This window comes from Miniopterus natalensis, chromosome 19, assembly GCF_054644295.1.
Source record: "Miniopterus natalensis isolate mMinNat1 chromosome 19, mMinNat1.hap1, whole genome shotgun sequence".
NCBI classification, from domain to species: domain Eukaryota; kingdom Metazoa; phylum Chordata; class Mammalia; order Chiroptera; family Miniopteridae; genus Miniopterus; species Miniopterus natalensis.
This window is the reverse complement of record NC_142099.1, coordinates 12,051,560-12,075,059: the sequence shown is the minus strand read 5'-3', so window position 1 is coordinate 12,075,059 and position 23,500 is coordinate 12,051,560. Positions and strand designations below refer to the sequence as shown.

The following is a 23,500-nucleotide window of genomic DNA, read 5'->3' as shown; positions in this document are numbered from 1 at the left end:
ATAATGTACTTAGAATTTTCCTTGACTGTTTTTGCTGGGAACTGAGTCAGCAGAAAAAGAAATCCAAAACTAAATACATAGGAATAGAGTTGATGGTTGTAAGTAATTTTCTTCAGCCAGTGCTCAGGATTAATTGGATGTCCTGCTCCTGAGCACTCCTATTGAGATCCTCTCACACTCAGATTAGGAAAAAGGTACTTCATGTATCTCAGGATCTCCAGATCAATAATTTTAGGACTTTATGACTTAAAGAGCCTTTTGGAGGTAAGTAGGTCAATCCTATCTAAACAGTATGTTTTTTGTTGTTGACCATGCTTGGAAATGTTTAAATTTCATATTCCACTGTTTATTCTAGAAAATTATTATTTAATTGTGCATGTTTGACATATATTCAAAAGTACATCTTAACTATAGAGCTAAAATTTTTCTGAATATTAGTCAAGTTTTTCTGTCTGTATTCTTAATGACCTTTTGTTTAATTTCAACAGCATCCACGAATCCAAAAGCTGCTCTCAAGTCTAAAATAGTTGCTGAATTTCGAGTAAGTTACAGAGTATGTTGAACATGGCCAAAGCACTATTCACCCTTTTTGTGTTACAGCTTCCTATGTAGTCCAGTAGGATTATTTTTATTCAGTTGTACATCAATTATATTTTTAAATTCTAAAGGAATCCAGATTGGGATCAGATTATTTGAAGTTTTATCTGTTTCCCTAATGGAAAAAATAGCCTTATAGAAAATCTATTACAGGTTTATTTCTGTACTGAATCCCCCAACAAGGGGTCCATCTTTCTATGAAGCTCTACTAAATTTGAATTTGTGTAGAGTTGTTATAATATAATAAGACTCTGTTTACCTAATTAAAATTTAAAGAAGATATAAGTGGACCTTTGTTTCATTCTTAACTCTATATCCATAAATCAGCTTTGAATAACTATGGAAAAGGATTTTTTAAAAATCCTCACCCAAGGATGTATTTTTAGTGATTTTAGAGAGAGAGAGCAAGAGAGAAACATTGATTGGTTGCCTCCTGTACATGCCCCAGCCTGGGATTGAACCCGCAACTTAGGTATGTGCCCTGACTGGGAATCTAATCCACAACCTTTTCATGTACAGGATGATGCTCCAACCAGCTGAGCTACCTGGCCAGCTCAGGAAAAGGATCTTTTAAAGTATAGACTAAAAAAATGTCTTGACATGAAAATTGATATCGATATCCATGATTATGAGGAAATATGAAGGGTTTTTCCCTCTTGGGGTTTTATTAGGTTTTAGTGGGGAAAGATAAGTCAATGATCTTGTGAATGAAATTTAACTCTGCTGTATGTTCAGTCTCAGGCCCTCATTGAAGAGCTGTTGCTATACAAGCGCTCAGAAGATCAGATAGAATTGAAGGAAAAACAGCTGTCAACTATGCGGGTGGATGTGTGTAGCACAGAAACTCTCAAATGCTTAAAAGGTAATACTTATATCCTTTTAACTAGAATAACTCAGATTTTCTTTCCAGATCTGTCATTTTCAAGTGGTGAGACTTGTTTCTCCCATAAAGAGAACCTTAGGTTGGTTGGAGAGAGCAGTTGTGCCAGTTCTGGTTTCCCAGGTAGTGATTACATGCATATACATTTCATAAGTAAATTCCTGTCCTTCACCTTGTACACATTAAACTTACACAGTGTTATATGTCAATTATATCTCAAGAAAACTGGAGAAAAATAAGTTAAAAAACCCAAAGAAATAAATTCTTTTTCCCCACTTCTGGTGCTCTCTTGATATATTAAGTTATACATAGACAGGTGTATTTCACATGTGTGATTTACTGGTTTGGGTATGCTATTTTTTTTTTTAATATGTTTTATTGATTTCTGAGAGGGGGGAGAGGAGATAGAATCATCAGTGATGAGAAAGAGTCATTGATCGGCTGCCTCCTGCACACCCCCAACTGGGGATTGAGCCTGCAACCCAAGTATGTGCCCTGACCCGGAATCGAACCTCGAGCCCCTGGTCGATGCTCAACCAGTGAGCCATGCCAGCCAGGCTTGGGTATGCTCTTTAATAAAGTCACTGTAATGCCCTATAAAATCTAGTTAGTTGCTATCTTTTCCTTACAAATTATAAATAATAATATTGATTTATGAGAATATAAATCATGAAGGTAGAAATTATCCTTGTTCACTGGTGTATCCAGCGCCCAGAGCAATGCTTGGTACATAATAGACGTTTGATAAATATTTTTGAAATAATGAGTAAATGGCTACTAAATATTCATTTTGGCATCTATCTTGTTGTTGCACCATGCTTTAAATTTAACATTATCAAATTTAATCCTCACAACAACCCAGAAGTATATTAAAAACCTCCATTTTGTACATGAGAAATCCGATGCTTCATAAGGAGATGAGTAGCTTGCCCAAGTCACACAGCTGATGAGAGACAAAGCCAAATTTTGTATCCGTCTCTAAAGCCTATACAGTCATGGGGAAAGAAGTATACTTAGAAGAGTAAGTAACACTTCATAATGTCACTATTGTTGTGTTTTTGGGTTTTTGTTTTTGGTTGTTAATCGTCACCCGAGGATATTTTTTCCATTCATTTTTTTAAAGAGCGTGGGGGGCGGGGGGCGCGGAGAGAAACATCGATGTGTTGATTGCCTCCCATACGTGCCCTTGACTGGGAACCGAACCTTTGGTGCGTGGGCCCATGCTCTAACCACGGAGCCACACCAGCCAACGCCATAATGTCACAATTGTTACAAAAATAATTGAGGGCTTGTACTTTTCTGATACAAAATTATCAGGCATCTTCAGATAGAAAAAAAGAATTTTTAGTGTGATTCACAGAGAGGTCACTTTTCTTTACTTTTCTGAACCTTAATTTTCTCAAGTATCTTACACATTCTAGAGGGTTAAAAGCTAATGGTCTAAGAAGTGAACAGAATCAAGCCTCATTCCATTATTTCTAAGTATTAGTGTGGCATCAACTATGTGAAGAAAATCAATGAACTTTCTTTTAGTGAGACTTTTTTTTGGTTACTGTAATTACAGGTAATTTCATGATGCACTCTTGCTTTTAACTCTAGCAGATTCACATGAATCATTTTAATAATCTGTTTTATGATTTTTGTGCTTTGGAGAAACTTTTTAAAGGTGAAACTGTGAGACTAAGACTATTACACATTAAGGCAGCAAGAACAGGTTCACTGATCATCTGGAAAGGGATTTTCTTTAAAAAATTAAATTGTTTACTTCTTTATCCTGAAATGAATACTTCCTGTTATTTTAGATAAGACTGGTGGGAAGAAGTTCTCCAAAGAATTTGAGGAGGCAAGCGCCAAGCTGGAGGAATTTGTGAATGGATTAGATAAGCAGGTGAAAAATGGGCCCTCACTAACAGAAGCACTGGAAAATGCTGGAATTTTTTATGAAGCACAGTACAAAGAAGTAAAAGTGGTGGCCAATGTAAGTAGTAATTAAAGCTATCATATTGATTGGTTACTATATGTCAATGACTGTTTTATATGTGTTATCTAACTCTATGAGGGTAAGCATTATCTCCAGTTCACAGATGAAGTTATTTTTGAAGAGGGTTATTAGTAGTAACCTTGTACAGGTGATATAGCCAGCAAGTGGTGGAGTCTAACTTAAGACCTGGGTCTTTCTGATGCAAAACCTCATGCATACCCTGATTATTATGCCTTATGTCTTTGGATTTCAAAGGGAGTATGTCAAGTTACTGTCACAGGACATAAAATCAGGTTGAAATATATGTAGAAAACTAGATGGGAACATTCTGTTACTAAATTTTGTGTAAATTGACTGGATTAAGGACCCTCTTTGTCCCCTCCACTGGAAGGGGAGTTGATAATTGGACATTTGTCTAATGGCCTCTGAGACTGTCCATTTTGTACTTAATTTTTTTAAAGTTTTAATCACCATATGTACTCATAAAAGCATGTGGTATTATAGATCCCACCAGTCCCAATTCCTAGAAGCAATTTCTTCTAACTCATTTAGCTATTTTTTTTCTGGCATTTGCCTTCATATTTCTAAATTATATGCCCATATTGTTCTTTCTTGGTGTAGCCTGTTTAAGAAATATCTTTTAACTACTTGATGTGACAAATGAGGATTCAGCTTATATTTACTGGCCTCCTCTTTCTCCCAATATTGTTATATAACTGTTTTAAATCTGTTGATTACTTTTGTAAATTGAAGCACAGTTGACCCTTGAACACAAGGGGTCAGGGGTGTTGATCTCCATCCCCGGTGTAGTGGAAAATCTGCGTATAACTTTTAACTTCCCAAAAACTTAACTGCCATGCAGTCATCCCTAAGTATCCACTGGGGATTGGTTCCGTTACCCGCTTCGGATTCCAAAATCTGCAGATGCTTGAGTCTCTTATAGAAAATAATAGAGAACAACACATACAGTCAGCCATCCACATTTGCAGATTGAAAATACTGTTTTTGGTCCATGGTTGGTTGAATTTGTGGATGCGAAACCCGGGGGTTACAGAGGGCCAATGGACGCGTATAAGTGTATCTGTCCAGTTCAAACCTGTGTTGTTCAAGGGCCAGCTATTCTATACTCTTTTTTACCACTAACTAGACTCCCTGCTTTGTAAAAAGAGGATATTAACATTCTTATCCTTTCTAATTAGTTTTCATCTCTCTTCAGTTTTCCAACTTCAGTGAACTGTACTTACACACTGTTGTTAAGGTTGATGATATTTACATTTCACTCTATAATTATAGTTGTCTTCCTTGCTTTTAAAGGTTGGAAATGAATAAATAAAGCTTACATTATACCTGTGTAAACAGTGTTCACTGCAAGGTCTTATATTAACTATGATTTATTAGAGATGTTTGTCTTTTTCCTAGAATTTCTTTTTCTCTCTCATTGTTTGCCTTCTCAATGCCCCCTTCCCCCTGCCATCACATCAGATATTTCTGAATCTACTTCCATTGTCCTGCTCCACTTCTAGGTCTCTGGATCTCATCCTGGGGCTAGTCTTCACTGCTATTCTTAGATACGCCCTCTATTTTCAAGATTCCATGTCTTCTTTTCTTGCTGTTCTTCATTTTGCTGAAGTATACCCTCAATTAATTTTTTTAAAAACAGGGTGTTGCAAGAAGGAAATTTTTGAGTCTTTATGTATGAAAACATCTTTATTCTGTTTTCACATATGCTTTGATAGTTTGGTTGAAAAGCATTTTCTCTCATAGTTTAGAAGACATTTCTCCATTGTCTTTAGTATTGTCGATAAGTCTTTGCAAGGTTCTTTGTGGGTGACTGTTGTTTTTTTTCTGTCCGCAGGCTTTTAGGGACGTTATCAATGGTGTTCTGAAATTTTTACAATGATATATCTACATGTTTTTCATTCATTATGGGTTACTTAGTGTACTCGTTGAGTCTAAAGATTGTCTTGGTCATTCTCTTTTATGATTTATAAAAGTCTGTGTTGGTGAGAAGCTGGCTTTTAGTCTGGGCAGGGGGAGCTCTAAATGCCAGCAGGCTGGAACCTTTTTGCCAGGATATTTTAATTCTTTACAGAAGAACTCATACTTTTTGCCTGGGACATAGTGCCTCCTTGGCTGCCGAGTACGATGGTTGCGGAGGAGGTGGTATTGAGTGTTTGGCATTCACACTTTTAATTAATTGCCCTGATTTCAGCCCCACTACTCACTCTACCCTTTTATACTCATCATTTTCTGGATCAAAGTTTCTCAGGATTCTGCAAGACCAATCTCTTCCTTCCCCAGGTGTAGCTCCCTTTCTGTATACTCCTAACCTCACTTTTCTCCACCCTGCCTCATCAGTTCTCACTCTTCCATTCACCTTGTGTCATCTAAAAAACTGTAGAAGTCTTTTTCTCAGGTATACTTCTTGTTATTGGTTTATACCTTTGTATTCCTTTACTTTTCATTTTATAGGAGTCTTAGGAGGGAGAAACCATGAATAGGAATGGTCAATTAATTCATCATTTTGGCCCCCAAAAAATTTTTATAATTTCTGAATAGTGACCTATAATCCCTAGCCCCTTATTTATAGAATCATATGAAATCATTTAGTCTGCTTTGGAGGCTAGTCAAAAAATGGCTTGGTGAGGTTTATTAAGGAAGCATTTATTGACCACTTATTCTGTGCCAAGCATTATGTAATACAGAGAAAAGAGACACTGCTCTCAGAACTCTTTGATCTGATGGAGAAAATACAATGAAACACATCATTTCAATTCTGTGTGATAAAGGCTGTAATAGAGGTAACTACAGGGTACTGTGAGAACAGATTGAATTGGTACTTTATCTAATTTGGGACTGGGGTGGAAGATATGGAGAAAAATTTTCCTAAAGGAGCTGAACTCTGAAATTGCAGTAATTAGATAAATGAAAACTCATAATCTCTGATGAGGATTTTTAAAAGCATGGGAACATAAAAGAGTATGGTAAAATTGGTGGACCTGAGAGCGATTTCTGATAGCTGGGTATGTATGAGGAACTGATAAATAAAACTGTAAAGGTAGTCAGGAACAAAGTTCTGAAAGCAGTAGGAGGCAATTGTGAGATTTTAGTTTTTTTAAGTTTATAATAAATTTTAATGATAGGGTTAATTTTATGGTGACTATTGATGTAAGGAGCAGAGTATGAAATGATAAGCCCACAAATTCACGGTATAAAGAAAAAGCACATGACTTTTTTTTTTTTTTTCAATCCTCACCCACGGATTTTTTTCACTGCTTTTTCAGAGAGAGTGGAAGGAAGAGAGAAAGAGAGAGAAACATCTATGTGAGAAAGACACATTGATCTTTAAAAGGAAATCTGCCTGGTCGGGCGTGGCTCAGCGGTTGAGCATCGACCTAGGATCCAGGAGATCTTGGTTCGATTCCCAGTCAGGGCACATGCCCGGGCTGCGGGCTCGTTCCCCCGTAGGAAGCGTGCAGGAGGCAGCCGATCAATGACTCTCATCATTGATGTTTCTATCTCTCTCTCTCTCCCTCCCTTCCTCTCTCTGAAATCAATAAAGATATATAATAATAATAATTTTTAAAAAAAGGAAATGTGAAGTTGATACTAGAAAATACTAACTTTTCAAAACATTTTGGGTAGTGAGTATATAAATGTGGTGGGTTTTTTTGGTTTGGTTTTGTTTCACTTCACTATACGTAGTTTTTCAGAACTAACTGTTTTTAAAGGAAAAGATCATAGGAAATAGATCTTAATAAAATTTTAGCAAACATCACTTTTGGGAACTGATTAAATAGTCATTTTCTCCCGCACACACTGTTTTATACTTTTTATCAGTTTTCCATATTTCCTATAGAAAAAACACACTGCCAAATGAACAAAAATCATCCCACCAAGCTTTAGACATAAGAACTTTTCAAAAAATTTTAACACCCACTAATTATTAGTTAACTGAAACTTAACCTCCTGTCATTTCCTCATCCATAAAATAAATGGGTTAACATTTCTGCTTCCCAGAATTATTATGAGACGTATATAATAAAATGCTCTGCAGCAATACATCTCCATAAGAAGTGTGTGTGTATATGTATATATGCACTTTTAATCCTCACTTGAGAATGTATTTTTTCCATTGCTTTTTCAGAGAGAGAGAGGGAGGGAGAGGGAGAAACACATCAATGTGAGAGAGATGCATCGATTGGTTGCCTCCTGCACTCGTCCCCACCCAGGGTGCAGAGTGAACCCTCGACCCTTCAGTACAGGGGCGAATGCTTTAACCACTGGGCCACACCAGCCAGGACAAGGAGTATATTTTTTGAATTACTATCTTGGGAGGGAGCTGACTTTGACTGGAATTAGCTTGGTTTGGTTTGTGGCCGAAAGGCTCAGTAATTGTTCTTGCATTTATCACTGGAGTTAAACTGCTAGATGAAGCTCTCTTTAATGGGGAGTGTTGTCCATTCCTCTTGGAAGACAGAGTATACCAATGCCAGTGTCGTTCTGTGACCTTGGCAACATTAGAACAGTAGAGGCAGAGGTAGAAATTTTGCTCGACAGCAGCCCTGATTTATTTAATAAGGCAGTACAAAGTTAAGTCCCAAAGAAAGGATTTTAATTTGCTAATGATGTGATCAAGTTTGTGTTTCAGAATCCATAGAGCGAAATGGAGAATAAAAGAATATTAGAAGCAGGGAGATAAGTTATTTTCTGTCTCTGGTTCTCAGTGGTTATATAACATACCTAAGTGTGGCATGGGTGGTCTTCATATTTGTATGGTTTGGGGTTTGCAGAACTATTTAAATTGATGGTATATTAGTTTATTAGGACTTCTATAACAAAGTACCTCAGACTGGGTGGCTTAAACAATAATTTGTTGTCTCATACGTCTGGACACTAGAAGTCCAAAATCAAGGTCTCAGCAGGGTTGATTGTTTCTGGGCTAAAAGGGAAGGTTCTGTTCCTGGCTTCTCTCTTTGACTTGTAGATAGCTATTTTCTCCCTGTGTCTCTTCACATTGTTTTTCCTCTGTGTGTGTCTCTGGGTCCAAATGTTCCCTTTGTTTAAGGATATCAGTCATATTGGATTAGGGCCCATCCTAATGACCTCATTTCATCTTGATTACCTCTGTAAAAACTGTTCTCCAAATAAGGCCACATTCTGAGGTACAGGGCCAGGACTTTAGCATATAAGACATATAAGATTTGGGGGAAACACAGTTCAACACATAACAAATGGTTTAATGGTTTCATAAATTCTTGGAAATTCTTGGCTGTTACTTCTTCATGAATTGTTTCTATTCTATTTTCCTTTCCTCTTGGAACTCTATTAATATACACTATCTTGCTCTGCTGGGTGTGGCTCAGCGGTTGAGCATCGACCTAGGATCCAGGCTATCGGGGTTCAATTCCCGGTCAAGGCACATGCCTGGGTTGCGGGCTCGATCAATGACTCTCTCATCATTGATGTTTCTGTCTCTCTCCCTCTCCTTTCCTCTCTCTGAAATCAATTAAATAAATAAATAAATAAATAAATAAATAAATAAATAAATAAATAAAAATATACACTGTATTTACAGTTATTTTGTATACCTAAAAGTGTTCTAAAATAAAAGTTTATTTTTTTAAAAAACAGTAGTATTTGACTCCCAGGCTGTGCTTTATTTATGGATTTGGGTATTTTTTTTCTGTCTTTGTAATCATTGCTATATCTCCAATATCTGGGAGAGTGGCCAGCACATTTAGGCTCTTGATAAATACTGATTTATTAGATGGATAGAAGAGAGCAAGGGAGAATGAATTACAGATAACCTCTAGGTTTCTGACACCAGGTATTTGTGTGGATGGTAATACTCATTAGAGAACACAAAAAGGAGAGACTGGAAACTACACTATGCTTGACAGATGAAGATATTTTCTTGTTTTGTACCAGTGATATAGTTAGTGATAATGGGGAAATCCGATCAAAGTCAAATGGTAGCTTCTTGGTTCTTTTTTCAGAGCAGCAAACGATTCTTTTTCTCTTTTAGGCATACAAAACCTTTGCTAATCGAGTGAACAATTTAAAGAAAAAGCTGGATCAATTGAAATCAACCCTCCCTGATCCAGAAGAATCACCAGTTCCTTCCCCAAGTATGGATGCGCCCTCTCCAACTGGTTCTGAGTCTCCTTTTCAGGGAATGGGAGGTGAGGAATCCCAGTCACCAACTGTGGAGAGTGAGAAATCTGCCACACCTGAGCCTGCAACAGATAATCGTGATGTGGAAGACATGGAACTCTCAGATGTAGAAGATGATGGGTCAAAAATAATCGGTATGTCCTTATGTGATGAGTAGACAGCTTGTTCCTTATCTTTTTTGTTTTCCCACCGATATATCTGTCATAGGCAGATGTTGCAAGATAGCTCACCTCTGGCTGGGTAGCTTGGTTGGTTAGAGTGTCATCCCAATACAACAAGGTTGCAGGTTCGATCCCCAGTCAGGGAACGTACAACGTACAAGAATCAACCAATGAATAAGTGGAATAGCAAATTGATGTTTCTTTCTCTCTCTCCTTCTCTCTAAAATCAATAAATTAAAAAAAAAAAAAATAGTTAAGTCTTTATAATGTAGAATACCAAGGTAGCATTATTTCTCCAGTGCAATGGTTCAGGATTTGGTAAGCCATGTGGGTTAAGAATCATTACTCAGGATCTGTGTTGTTCAGTATGGTAACCACTAGCTAAATGTGACTGTTGAGCATTTGAAATGTGACTTGTCTAGTTTGAGATGTGCTCTAAGTATAAAAGGTACACATTAATACATTGAGATAAATAAAACATTATTAAAATTAATGTTACCTTTTTTTACTGTGGCTTCTAGAAAATTTAAACTTCTATAGTGGCTTGAATTATATTTCTATTGAATAGCACTGCCCTAGAGGGAGGAGCACTTATACTGGAATTCTTTATTCTCTGTCACTTGACCTTCAAGATTCCAAAGCCGGTTTGTTAACCACACTTTCAAAATTAACATGGATAGCCCTGGCTGGTGTGGCTCATTGGTTGAGCATCGTCCCATGCACCAGAAGGTTGCCCTGGTAACCGGTTCAATTCCCTGTCAAGGCACATGCCCGGGTTTCGGGCTTGATCCCCAGTAGCGGCTTGCAGGAGGCAGCTGATCAATGTTCACATTGATGTTTCGCTCTCTCTCTCTCTCTCTCAAATTAATCAAAAAAATATATTTTTAAAAAGTTAACCTGCATTGGTGAATTGTTTCTCTGACATCCCCAGCTTTTATTATTATTAGAGAGTTTTTGACTTATGTTGAATTTAATGTACTATCCATACACTACATAGCCTTTTAGGTGGTAAAATGCATAAAGAGTTAAAATTGCAGTTTCAAATTAGTGCCTAATTGCAACCCTCAGTAGGCCAATTTCAGGAAGCCACAAAAAAATACAAAAAAGTATGTACAGAGTTCCTACTCTTTAGAAAGCTCTTAAGTTAACAAAAAAGACAGGACAATTTATGACATAAATATAATTACTGTACCCAATAATAACATGCTTCTAGAATGTACAAATTTAATATACAGATGCTAAGAAGATGCAAATAAATCATTAAAAGTAAGATAAAAGGTGAATTTGGGAAATTCATTTTAAGCAGGTATTGAAGTCAAGAGGGGTCATAAAATATAAAGAGTAGGGCTTTTTAAAAAAATCATGAATTTAGTGGTTTTCTCTAAAGCATAGTGCTTTTACTCCCAAATCAGGAAATAGTAGAACATACTTGTTCCATACTGGAAGTAGAGTCTGGAAAGTAGTAAGATGCAATAATATTTGTTTCTTTGTTTAAATAGTAGAGGACAGGAAGGAAAAACCTGTGGAGAAGTCAGCTGTATCCACTTCTGTACCTACAAAGCCAACAGAAAGTGTCTCAAAGGCCTCTTCATGTACCCCAGTGCCTGTGACCATGACAGCAACCTCCCCTCTTCCAAAGCCTGTGAATACTTCTCTTCTGCCCCCATCTCCAGCATTGGCTTTGCCAAACCTGGCTAATGTGGATCTGGCAAAGATCAGTTCCATCCTTAGCAGCCTGACATCAGTCATGAAAAATACAGGTAAGTAAGCCCAGGAAAGAGGGTAAAGGGCTGGCTTTCATCTTTCTCATTGAGCCATCAGTCTGGGTTTTGTTGAATTTTTAAAATTAAAAGTAATTTTTAAAAATTTAGCTAGAGGTATTATTTTAATACCAAAATAAAAGCAGCACTTGGTCATCATAGAAAAATTAGAAAATAGGTAAAGAGAATAAAATAAATACAATACTACAAAGGAAATCACTTGTGCATGATCTTACAAGTGTATGTGTATCTGAATGTTTTGGGAGATTAAATATTTGTAATAATTTTTCTTTTAATAATTGAAGCATATTGCATATACAGTTTTGAAACCAGCTATTTAAAATTTTAGCTATTTAGCTTTTGATTTTTTTTAAGCTTTTTAATTCTCAGACATCCAACATGTTTCTAATTTTTCACTGTTTACACTGTTTAAAAGAATACTGTAATGAACAACCTTGATGCTAAAGTTTTATGCACAACCCTTCCTATAAGGGTTGATGAGTATATAGGGCTTTTTTTTTTTTTAATGGAAATTTTAATGAGTATGTAGAGCACCTCCACGTACTCATTGCTCATCTTTAACTATATAAACACATGGCCTACTCAGTCCTGATTATTTTGAAGAAAATCCCAATTATAAGTACTTAAATATATTATTTCTAAAAGATAGATTCTCAAAATAATCAGCATTTAGGTTTTTTAAGTCTTTTCATGTTATAACTAAAATGATCTCCAAAAATGTACTATTTATTCCAAGTGCTGTATGAAAGTCCCTGATGTGCCTCAGCTTCTCCAAAACTATTTTATTTTGTTTTAATCTTCATCAAATTCAATCTTTAAAAGTTTCATTTACATCATTTTGATTAAAGATATGGTTGAAATATTTTTTATTTGCTCATAATTTTTTGTGTGAAATATCTGCTCTTATTTTTGATCATTAAAAAAATTATTATATCTTTGTATACTTTTTCCCTCTGTTAAAAATCAATCCAGCCCTAGCTGGTTTGGCTCAGTAGTTAGAACACCAGCCTACGGACGAAGGGTCTGGGGCTCGATTCCGACCAAGGGCACATTCCTCGGTTGCAGGCCCCATCCCCGGCCCTGGTCAGGGCATGTTCGGGAGGCAACCAATGGATGTGTCTCTAACATCCATGTTTCTCTCTCTGCCCCCTTCCATGCTATCTGAAAAGCAATGGAAAAAATACCCTCTGGTGAGGATTAAAAAAAAAAAAATCCAGTGTTTTAAAATGTAAAAGTGTAAAGGAGGTTGCTTACGTAATCTCATTTTATAGACCATTTCAAAAGCAAAATCTTACTAATCACATAAAATTATGCTGTGGCTGTTACACAATTACATTGGATCTGATCATAATCAGCCAGCAATATTTATGGAGCACCTACAGGACTCTGAGGTGTGGGTTTCATGCTATAGAGAAAAAAGAAATAGGTTCTTTAGTCCCTTTCTATTGGAGCTCTCAAAACTAAGGGAATACATATAAAAAAAGTTAATACTTCTTTATTTTTAGGGGTGTTCCAACTAGACAGGAGAAAATCTTCATCTAATTTCAGATTTTTTTTTTTGTAAAAGCCATGATATGGACCATCTGTGAATCAGTCACAGAAAAATTCCTATTAAACATACCAAAATCATTTGAACGGAAAGTTCATGGATTTAAAGGTCATTTTGAATTGCATTTTCTTGAGTTAATCTTTCTGCCACCAGGGGTCAGTCCTGCATCAAGACCTTCTCCAGGAACTCCTACAAGTCCGGGCAACCTCTCCAGTGGCCTGAAAACACCTGCACCTGCCACGACAACATCTCACAACCCTTTGGCAAATATCCTCTCGAAGGTGGAGATCACCCCAGAGAGCATTCTGTCTGCTCTTTCCAAAACCCAGACACAGTCAGCCCCTACACTGCAAGGTAAACTGACATGCCAGGGGGACTTTAACTGTGAATGTTTGTCTGTGGCTTAATCCTGGGTTCCATTTCTGAGAAAACCAAAACCATAAAATTAAAATTAAAAAAATCCAGAGCCATGAAGTAGATAATATAGTTGATTAATTATTCTCTTTATATTTATCATCTGTGAGCTGGCATTTATAGTATTATAAAGTGTCAAAGATGAAAGAGACTTTAAATATCATCTAGTCTAATCCCCTCCTTTTCAGGTGAGGAAATTAAGGCTCAGTGAGGTGATGTGACCTGCTTAAGGTCACACATCTACCTATTCAGTGATGAGCCAAGACTAAAAGCCAGATTTCTTGACTGGAGTCCGGTATTCTTTCACCTACACCATGACACCCCTAGGGGCTGCATTTATCCCAGCTCTTAGTACAGGTTAGTATATGTTGAGGTTTATATATTTTAATGTTAAACGAAGCTAAAAACAGTAAGAAGTCAATCTACGATCAAGTATCTCAGGAGACATGATTGTCTCATTTATGTCCTAATGTTTTATAGAAGCCTCTATTTATAGATATATAGTGCATCTTTTTGTTTTTGCCTACGTATAATCTCTACCTTATTTGAACCTCTGTTCAACTTTGCTAATTATCTGTTTTGTGCCTAAAACTATTCACTTCTAACATTTTTTCATAAAACTTACCTGCTCCCTGTTCCCAGACCCTCCAGATACCAACACAACCTTTTCAAAGTATCTCAGTATAATTATGCAATGAATTGCAAATACCAGAACAGTATCTTTGTAGTGATTTACTCTTTTTCAGTAGTTCTCAACCAGGAAGACTCCAGGAGACATTTGGCAGTGTCTAAAGACGTGGGTTTTTTTGGTAACAACTGGGATGAGGATGGGGATGCTACTGCACCTAATGCATAGAGACCAGGGTAGCAGCTGAACATGCCACAATGCACAGGACATCCAAAACAATAAAGAATTATCCAGCCCCAAATGCCAGTAGTGCTGAGGTTGAGAAGCCCTGCTTTATATGAATAGAATTTTATTTCCTAAACTGTTCTCTAAGTAGATCAGCCAATAACTATATTATAGTGAACTTTGTCTTAAGATATAGAATTTTATTACACAGAACTAAATATTTTTTTTAATTGATTTTTGAAGAGTGGAAGGGAGAGAGAGCTCCCCACCTGCAGGCTTGGTTGGGGCATATGTGGGAGGCAACCAGTTGATGTGTCTCTCTTACAGTGATGTTTCTCTCTCTCCCTTCCACTCTCTCTGAAAAGCAATGGGGAAAATATCGAGTTAGGATAAAAAAAAAATGTAACATTATCATATGTCATATTCCAGTGCTTTTTGAGGACTTCTGCTTTTGGTAAGAACAGTGACTACTAAGAATTATACTATTAGAAGGGAGAAAATGACATAGCTAGGAAGCTTTTTGGAAGTGAAATGGATTTTTTTTTCTTTTCACGAAGGTACTTGAAATAAGCAATATTTCAGTTATTTAGATAATATTAAATGTTGGATAACAATAAAAACCATGCATCTTTATTTAAAAGTAGATGGCAGTTAAAAATGTTACATGCGTCCTGGTATGGTTCAGTGGTTAGAGCATTGGCCTGCACATTGAAAGGCCTCAGGTTCCATTCCCAGTCATGGGCACATACCTCGGTTGTGGGTTCATTCCCTGCCCCCCGTCGGTCAGGGTGTGTGGAGGAGGCAACCAGCTCATGTGTCTCTCACATTGATGTTTCTCTTCGCCCCCCCCCCTTCTCTAAAAATCAATGAAGAAAATGTCCTCAGGTGAGAATTAACAAAACAAATTCTTCAAACCTTAAATCTCTTAGCAAATATGGATTAAAATTAAAATTTTTAGGAAACATTAATTGGAAGTATTTCATGAAGTATTTTCTTTCACCATATCATTATGAAGGAGCAATTTTAGTGTATAACTGAAAGCTCTAAGTTTGGATATAGTGTATACAAGTTTTCATTTATGTCCACAAAGTGGGTAAATTTTCCAAAATATTATTTTAATTTATAAGACCTTCTGTTATCTTTTTGTCAAGTGTTTTTCTAAAAAAATTTCTACAGGAGCAGTTTGCTTTGATGGACTTCAGCCTTTGCCCCCCAAAATTCTATTTCAGGACTTCTGAGAAGGTTTTGTCTATCATTGAGTAGGGTTGAATCTTATCACTGCCAACAATAATCCTTGAATTTTCCAGCTATAAGGTGGGGATTGTGTGTTTTCTTGTGAAAGAATCAGAGCCTTTGATGGTCTAGCTTTGTAAGTCTTTGTGATGTATGTTTATGTTTATTAGTGCTACATTTTACAACCAAAAATGAAAGCTTAGAGCATTGTTTCCCCAAAGGTAACACCAGCCTAGCAAGAGGTGCTTCTTTTAAAAAGTGCCCCTGTTCAAATATATTTCTGCAATTTGCATATGTTATCTCCCTCTTGATAATAATGTACATTAACTTATTGTCAACAATAAAAATGAAGTAAAAAAAAAAATCTGTTTAGAGAAACAGTTCCATAGATCAAACATTAAGAAATACTGGCTTGCCTTGGCTGGTGTCGCTCAGTGGTTAGAGCATCTGCCCATGCTCCAGAGGGTCAAGGGTTTGATTCCAGAGTCAGTCAATGTGTGTCTCTCTCACATCGATGTTTCCCTCCCTCCCTCCCTCCCTCCCTCTCTCTCTCTCTCTCTCTTTCCCTCTTCCCCCCTCTCCTCTTCCTCTCCCTCCCCCCTCCCTTCCACTATCTCTAAAAATCAATGGAAAAATTATCCTCGGGTGAGGATTAACAAAAAAGAAAGAAAGAAATACTGGCTTCAAGTGTTATTTTAAGAATAATTTTGCTTCCTTTCTTTTCCTGCTTTCTCTTGTTCAAACTATAAATGATTCTGACACTAAAATCTCCACCTTCCTGTTGCCTTTTATTGTGCCATTTTGGACTTGTTCACGACTGTACTAGAAACATTTCAGTGATTTGTTCTCTTTATATTGACAAATAAGTCCAGTGTTTTCTGTGACATTTAGCAATTGCTTACTTGGTCAGGATTCCCTTTGGCCTCATATTTTAATGTCTGTCTGGTTCCCACTGGAATGATTGAGACTATCCAGTTAGCCTAAATTGTTTTTATTGTAAAGTAGGGAGTTGTTCTTTTTAACTCCTCTAATCTTTGTTTCTACAGGCCTGTCATCTTTACTTCAGAGTGTTACTGGGAACCCAGTTCCAGCCAGTGAAGCTGCATCCCAGAGTACTTCAGCTTCCCCTGCCAACACCACCACAGTCTCTAATATAAAAGGAAGAAATCTGCCCTCCAATACCCAATCCTTTATTCCCAAAAGCTTCAACTATTCTCCTAATTCATCAACATCTGAAGTCTCTTCAACTTCAGTCAGCAAGGCCTCAATTGGGCAAAGCCCAGGGCTTCCAAGCACTACTTTCAAGCTACCGTCCACCTCTCTGGGGTTTACAGGCACCCACAGTACTGGCCCTGCTGCCCCACCTACTGAAGTTGCCATGTGCCAATCTTCAGAGATCTCCAAGCCAAAGCTGGAGTCCGAGTCCACCTCCCCAAGCCTGGAAATGAAGATCCATAACTTCCTAAAAGGTAATCCTGGTTTCAGTGGCTTAAATTTAAACATCCCAATCCTGAGCAGTTTGGGGTCCAGTGCCCCAGCAGAAAGCCATCCCTCAGACTTCCAGCGTGGCCCTACTAGCACTTCAGTCGACAACATTGATGGAACCCCTGTGCGGGATGAACGCAGCGGGACGCCCACCCAAGATGAGATGATGGACAAGCCCACATCCAGCAGTGTAGATACCATGTCCCTGCTTTCTAAGATCATTAGCCCTGGTTCTTCAACACCCAGCAGTACAAGATCACCACCCCCTGGGAGAGAGGAAAGCTACCCCCGGGAGCTCTCCAATTCTGTATCTACATATCGACCTTTTGGCCTGGGCAGTGAATCACCCTATAAGCAGCCTTCTGATGGAATGGAGAGACCATCTTCCCTGATGGACTCTTCACAGGAAAAGTTCTATCCAGATACTTCTTTCCAGGAAGATGAGGATTACCGAGATTTTGATTATTCAGGGCCTCCACCCTCTGCCATGATGAACCTAGAGAAGAAACCAGCCAAGTCTATCCTGAAATCCAGCAAGCTTTCTGATACCACCGAGTACCAGCCAATCCTGTCCAGTTACAGTCACAGAGCCCAAGAATTTGGGGTAAAGTCTGCCTTCCCTCCATCTGTAAGGGCCCTCCTGGACTCTAGTGAGAACTGTGACCTTCTCTCACCTTCCCCTGGGCTGTTTGGTGCCTTCAACATAAGAGGGAATGAACCTGGGTCTAACCGGTCACCGTCACCGAGTAAGAATGATTCATTTTTCACCCCCGACTCCAACCACAATAGCTTGTCTCAATCTACCACTGGGCATCTTACTTTGCCACAGAAGCAGTACCCAGACTCTCCTCACCAAGTCCCACATCGTTCCCTTTTCTCTCCGCAGAATACCCTTGCTGCTCCCACGGGCCTTCCACCCACATCAGGCGTGGAGAAAGTCCTGGCCTCCACCATTTCCACCACGTCGACGATTGAGTTTAAGAATATGCTTAAAAACGCCTCACGAAAGCCCTCCGATGATAAGCATTTTGCCCAGGCCCCCAGCAAGGGCACTTCAAGTGACGGTGTCAGTCTCTCAAACCTCACCCAGCCCAGCTTGACCGTCACTGAGCAGCAGCAGCAAGAAGAGCACTACCACCGCATAGAAACCCGCGTCTCCTCCTCCTGCTTAGACTTGCCTGACAGCACTGAAGAAAAGGGGGCCCCCATAGAAACCTTGGGTTATCATAATGCATCCAATAGGAGGATGTCTGGGGAGCCAATACAGACCGTAGAGTCCGTCCGAGTTCCTGGGAAGGGAAATAGAGGACATGGGCGTGAGGCTTCAAGGGTGGGTTGGTTTGATCTGAGCACCTCAGGCAGCTCTTTTGACAATGGCCCTTCAAGTGCCTCTGAGTTGGCATCCCTTGGGGGTGGGGGCAGCGGAGGCCTCACTGGCTTTAAAGCAGCACCATACAAGGAACGGGCACCCCAATTTCAGGAAAGCGTCGGCAGCTTTCGTTCCAACAGTTTCAACTCAACATTTGAGCATCATCTTCCCCCATCCCCCTTGGAACATGGGGCACCCTTCCAAAGAGAGCCAGTGGGGCCGTCATCTGCCCCACCTGCCCCTCCTAAGGATCATGGTGGTATCTTCTCTCGAGATGCACCCACTCATCTACCCTCTGTGGATCTTTCGAACCCCTTCACAAAGGAGGCAGCCTTGGCCCATGCTGCCCCACCCCCTCCTCCTGGAGAGCACAGCGGAGTACCCTTCCCCACCCCACCCCCTCCACCCCCTGGGGAACATAGCAGTGGTGGGAGTGGTGTTCCCTTTTCTACTCCACCCCCTCCTACCCCTGTTGACCACTCTGGGGTTGTACCCTTCCCTGCCCCACCACTGGCAGAGCATGGAGTGGCAGGGGCAGTGGCAGTATTTCCCAAGGACCATAGTTCCCTCCTTCAAGGGACCTTGGCTGATCATTTTGGGGTGCTCCCAGGACCCAGGGACCATGGGGGCCCCACCCAACGGGACCTCAACGGCCCTGGCCTTAGCCATGTACGTGAGAGCCTGAGCCTACCCTCCCATTCTCTGGAGCACCTGGTTCCAGCCCATGGAGGAGGTGGGGGAGGCAGCAACAGCAGCAGTGGCCTCCCCTTGGGTCCCTCACACAGAGACACCATCAACCGGAGTGGTATGATTTTGCGGAATCCCCGGCCAGACTTTCGGCCTAGGGAACCTTTTCTCGGCAGAGACCCGTTCCACAGCTTAAAGAGACCCAGGCCGCCTTTTGTTAGGTGCCCTCCGTTCTTTGCACCAAAACGCCCATTCTTCCCTCCCGGGTACTGATGGAAACCAAGGGAAAGGCATTTTGAACAGTCTAGAGAGCATTGGAAGTAGGAGTTGGTTTATTATTGTTTTTGTTTCCCTCCTTTGATTTATTTTTTTTAATGACCAAGGGCCTCCCTTCCAAAGTGAAAAGTCATATGCTTACATTTCACTGTTCCATCCCGTCCTTCCCACTGCACTTACCTACCTTCCCCGAGTTGTTTGTATTTAAAGGGGGGGCGGGGCAGGCAAAGAAACACAACCAAAGCCACTTCCTTTGGCTGGGAGTTTGAAGGACGGGAGGAAAAAAAAATCTTATATGATCCCATCTATTGAAGAGTATTATTACATTTGAAATAAAACTTCCACCAGTACAGATGATAATGTGCAATGTTGGGATGTTATTTTGGGTTTGGCTTATTAGTAGTCGATGGAAGGGTTCCTGTCCCCTTTCTTCAGCTAAGTTCACTGCTGGGACCAGCATGGCTCCCTTCCCCGTGTGCTCTGCCCTGCTGACAGCCAGGAGATGTTGCAAGGGAGGAAATGTGGAAGACCTTGGACCTGTCAAGCTGTTCTGTTTTGTTTGTTTTTAAAAGCATGTTGAAGTTGAGTTCTTTACCTTTCTCCTAAAATCTTAATTTAAAAAAAGAGGGGGGGCAGCCTCTTCTTCCAAAGGCAGTAACTTTAAGGAGACACAAACCTCGTTCTGGCCTAGTAAAAATTTGTCCTCTCTATTTTTGGAACGAAAGAGAGCAGGCTGAATATATTTTGAGGTTAAAATAAGGAGTAACTACAATATAGAGCGTTAGAGAGAGGAACTGTTAGCAGTGTGTGTGACCTGCCCATCCTTCATGAACGAGAGAATGGAAAACGCTTTTGAGATAGTTCCGCTTGTCTTGCACCAAGCTCTCCCTGCCTGCCTTCTTTGGCTTGCTCTCTCAGTTTTCACTTCTGCTGTGGCCAGAAAGTAAGTCACTACAGTTGACAGTTATTTTAAAGGTGCAGCTGTAATATTATCCCTGTGCTTTTTAATGTAAGAAGTAGACATTTTTACCATGGTGCCTCCCTAACGTAAGTGGTATTTGTTGGTATATTTCAGCAAAGGTTAACTACTAGGGAAAGGGAATTAATTTTCTTTGTCTTTCCTTTCCCCTTGCCCTCCTCCTGTATTCACCCCATTCTTGGTATTTCAAAGAAGGTTCAACAGCATCTTTATGTTATACTTCTTCAGATGTGTTTTAGTAACGAGTGAGTATTACTAGACATTTTTACAGAGAAACTGGAGGACCTGAGAAATCCAGATCTACCCCACTGCAGTAGCAGCCCATCACATATCAAGGCTCAAAGCCTTATCCTCACTCCCACTCCCAGTAGGATGTTTCTGCTCTTAGTAATTTCACATGAGAAAGTTCTTTTATTCTCCCTGAAAGGCTTCTTATTTGTGTTTCTACAGCAAGTACTGGGAAAAAGACAATCACCGTACTTTGAGTGTTTAGATCTTTATATCTTAGGGACACTGAAAAGCAAATGTTGCATTACTATTTTTTGTTTAGTGTCTTACCCTAAGGTACACACACAGGTAACCTCCAGCTAGGTGAGTAAAACAATATGTGTTGAGCGTTTTAGAGAATCCTAGTAAGTTTCATATTTTCTTCCAAGTTAATATAGAACTAACTATAAGAAGTATGGGGATTGCTTTGGATTCCTGCAGTGAAATAATGGAAGGTGGGGGAGAGGGCAATGTAGTGGCAGTAGGTGATTCTTAGTCTCAGAATAAACTCGCTTTTCAGATAAAGAGCACCTTAAACCAGGCGTGTGTCATAGTTTGGGAGTTTTGTGTAATTTATTCCGTGTTATTTATTCGGGCTCACTATGTGTATTGTGGTTAGGGTGCTGCAAGTCATTCATCTCCCTAATGCATTTCTGGTCCTAAGCCAACTAACTGTTTTCTTTCTTTCTTTGACCCTCTCAAGCCTCTCTGCCCTGTGGCTCTCCCCACAAAAATGCATGATACCATTACCTTGTAAGTGGGATGGGGTATATAGTGTAGCAAAGCAAAGAAACAGTATAGTACATTGAGTCCTCAGACATTTGTTTAGGGGAAAGTATAAGTAGGGGGAGGAGTTCTATTTGACTCAACTGAAATAGAATTTTTTTTCCCCCCCAGAAATTAAGTGGGATGTTTTCATTCTAGAATAAAAGAATGTGAATTCTTTCTGCTGCTCTTGTTTAAGCTAAAAGTAGTGTTTACTTGAAAAGGCTCTCTCACCAGTTGGTTTTATAAGAAAATGTGGGGATGTCAGGAAAGTGGCTTCCTGAATGTTGGGGCAGAGTAATTGTCCTCAAAAGTATGACAGCTAATACGTGAAAGGAAAACCTTGTACAGTTTTAAAGATGGACTTTTTAGGGGTGGATTTTTTGTGTGTGGGCTGTTTTTTAAGCCACCGAATCCTCAACGCTTGTTTCAGGATGGAAGTGAGGATTTGTATATGACTGTCAGCTGTTAACTTTAAGGAAATCTGTCCACAGTAAAGGAAGACGACAGTGTACATATGTGATATAGTGAAACGACAATTCTGGTATTCATAACATGAAACAAAGGGGTTTTATTCTTTCTGTGTCTGTGATTTAAAACTCCATGCCCATGCTCTGACTTTTGTATTTCACCCCAAGTTTAAAAAAAATAAACAAGATATTTTTTAAAGAAAGCATAACATAGTGTGTCTTGGAAAGGACATGATTCTCATGAAAGCAGAATATGCGAAGTTGTTACCAAGGTCCTTGGTGCTCACTGTAAAATCACAGACAGAGAATTGGTGGGTTGCGGATACACTGGTACCGCCTAAAACTGGTACAGCATCAGAAATGGGTCCTTAAGTATTTTGTAAGTTTACTCTTCAGTGAGTTAGATGAGAGGCCTCCCTGCTTCCTCTGCTCTCCCAGATGTTGAGAGTAGAATTTGGTTTGATTCCAGGGAGGGTAAAATGATCGGAGAGTAGAACTTCTGTTCTTTCCGGTCCCAGGAATACAATGTTTGTGATATATGTGGTACAGCGAACCTATCTAGATAATGTGAATATGCTAAACTTCCTCATTGCAGAATATTCACTATCCTGAAATTACTGGTTGATGCAGAATTAAGCCTCAGCTGTTATTGTTTTGAAGCTGCTGTAAATTACTGCTTTTCCCCCTTTTCCTCCCCTACCCCTTTTTTGAATGGGCGGGGGTGCCTGTTAAGATTAAAATTAGATATGTTGGATTGATATTCTCACGTGTTCAGTGTGGAAAACAAAACAAGTACATGCTTTAGAGGCAACAACAATGAAATCCTTTTGAAATGTGTATCACTTAATAAAATAACTAGTTCTAAAGGTTTGACATTTTTCTTTGAGATTTGGGGCTTTAACCAAGGGCCCCCGGCTTCTCTGGTGAGTGCAAAGAGGAGGAAACCTCCAGGAGCTGAAATTGCTGCTTGGCGGTGCAGGCCTGCGGTTGGAAAACCTAAATTTTCCCCAGCAAAGACCCCACATGACTGTCCAGGGCTAAAGGTGAAACCAGCTACAGAATGCAGAAGGAAAAGCCCGGATGTACCTCTGAAGATCTGATTGGATTGGCGTTCGGTCTGAGAGTGCGTGGGGTAGAGGGGATGGCGGGTGTGCCTGCTCATTTCCGAGGCGCACAAAGATACCACTGGCCACCCATCTCGTCCCTTCCTTGTGACCACTTGCACCTTCCTCTTCCAGCCATTCCTTTCGTTTTTTAAGTCTGTTTGTCTCCAATATTATGTTTTTGTTTTCCAGTTCAATAAAGGATGGTTTCCTTTGTTGTGTGGTTGACTCTTCCCCGCTCACATTGATCTTGTCCAGCTGTCCCCTTTGACTTCTGCACTTGGTGTCGCCGGAGGCAATCTAAGCCTCTAAGAAATGCATGGCCTTGTGGGGTTCGTTTGATCCTTTGTGTAATTCAGTTTTGGAAAGGGGTGATGGGTGGGGTGAGATGAAGGATGTTCAGGGAGTGGCGGGCAGTGAAGTGGGCTGTGCTGTATGGGTAATTATTTGTGTATGTCTTCAAAAAATTGTAG

General features: G+C 39.6%; 1 protein-coding gene across 5 annotated transcripts in view; it reads left to right on the top strand.

Annotated features, from left to right (window-relative positions):
• The window catches only part of RPRD2 (regulation of nuclear pre-mRNA domain containing 2), a 57,990-nt gene extending 35,200 nt beyond the window's left edge, over nucleotides 1-22,790 (top strand). For 2 of the 5 annotated variants that reach the window (XM_087827831.1, XM_087827830.1), the window contains 8 exons: nucleotides 489-541; nucleotides 1,333-1,459; nucleotides 3,280-3,455; nucleotides 9,487-9,769; nucleotides 11,296-11,556; nucleotides 13,280-13,480; nucleotides 16,673-17,857; nucleotides 17,998-18,182. In XM_087827831.1, the coding sequence (XP_087683957.1) occupies nucleotides 489-541; nucleotides 1,333-1,459; nucleotides 3,280-3,455; nucleotides 9,487-9,769; nucleotides 11,296-11,556; nucleotides 13,280-13,480; nucleotides 16,673-17,857; nucleotides 17,998-18,086 (2,375 nt within the window). In that variant the 3' untranslated portion in view covers nucleotides 18,087-18,182. Of the gene's footprint in view, nucleotides 1-488; nucleotides 542-1,332; nucleotides 1,460-3,279; nucleotides 3,456-9,486; nucleotides 9,770-11,295; nucleotides 11,557-13,279; nucleotides 13,481-16,672 lie in introns of all 5 variants that reach the window. The other 3 variants (XM_087827829.1, XM_087827826.1, XM_087827827.1) reach the window with 2 other exon arrangements.
• The last annotated feature ends 710 nt before the right edge of the window (nucleotides 22,791-23,500 follow it).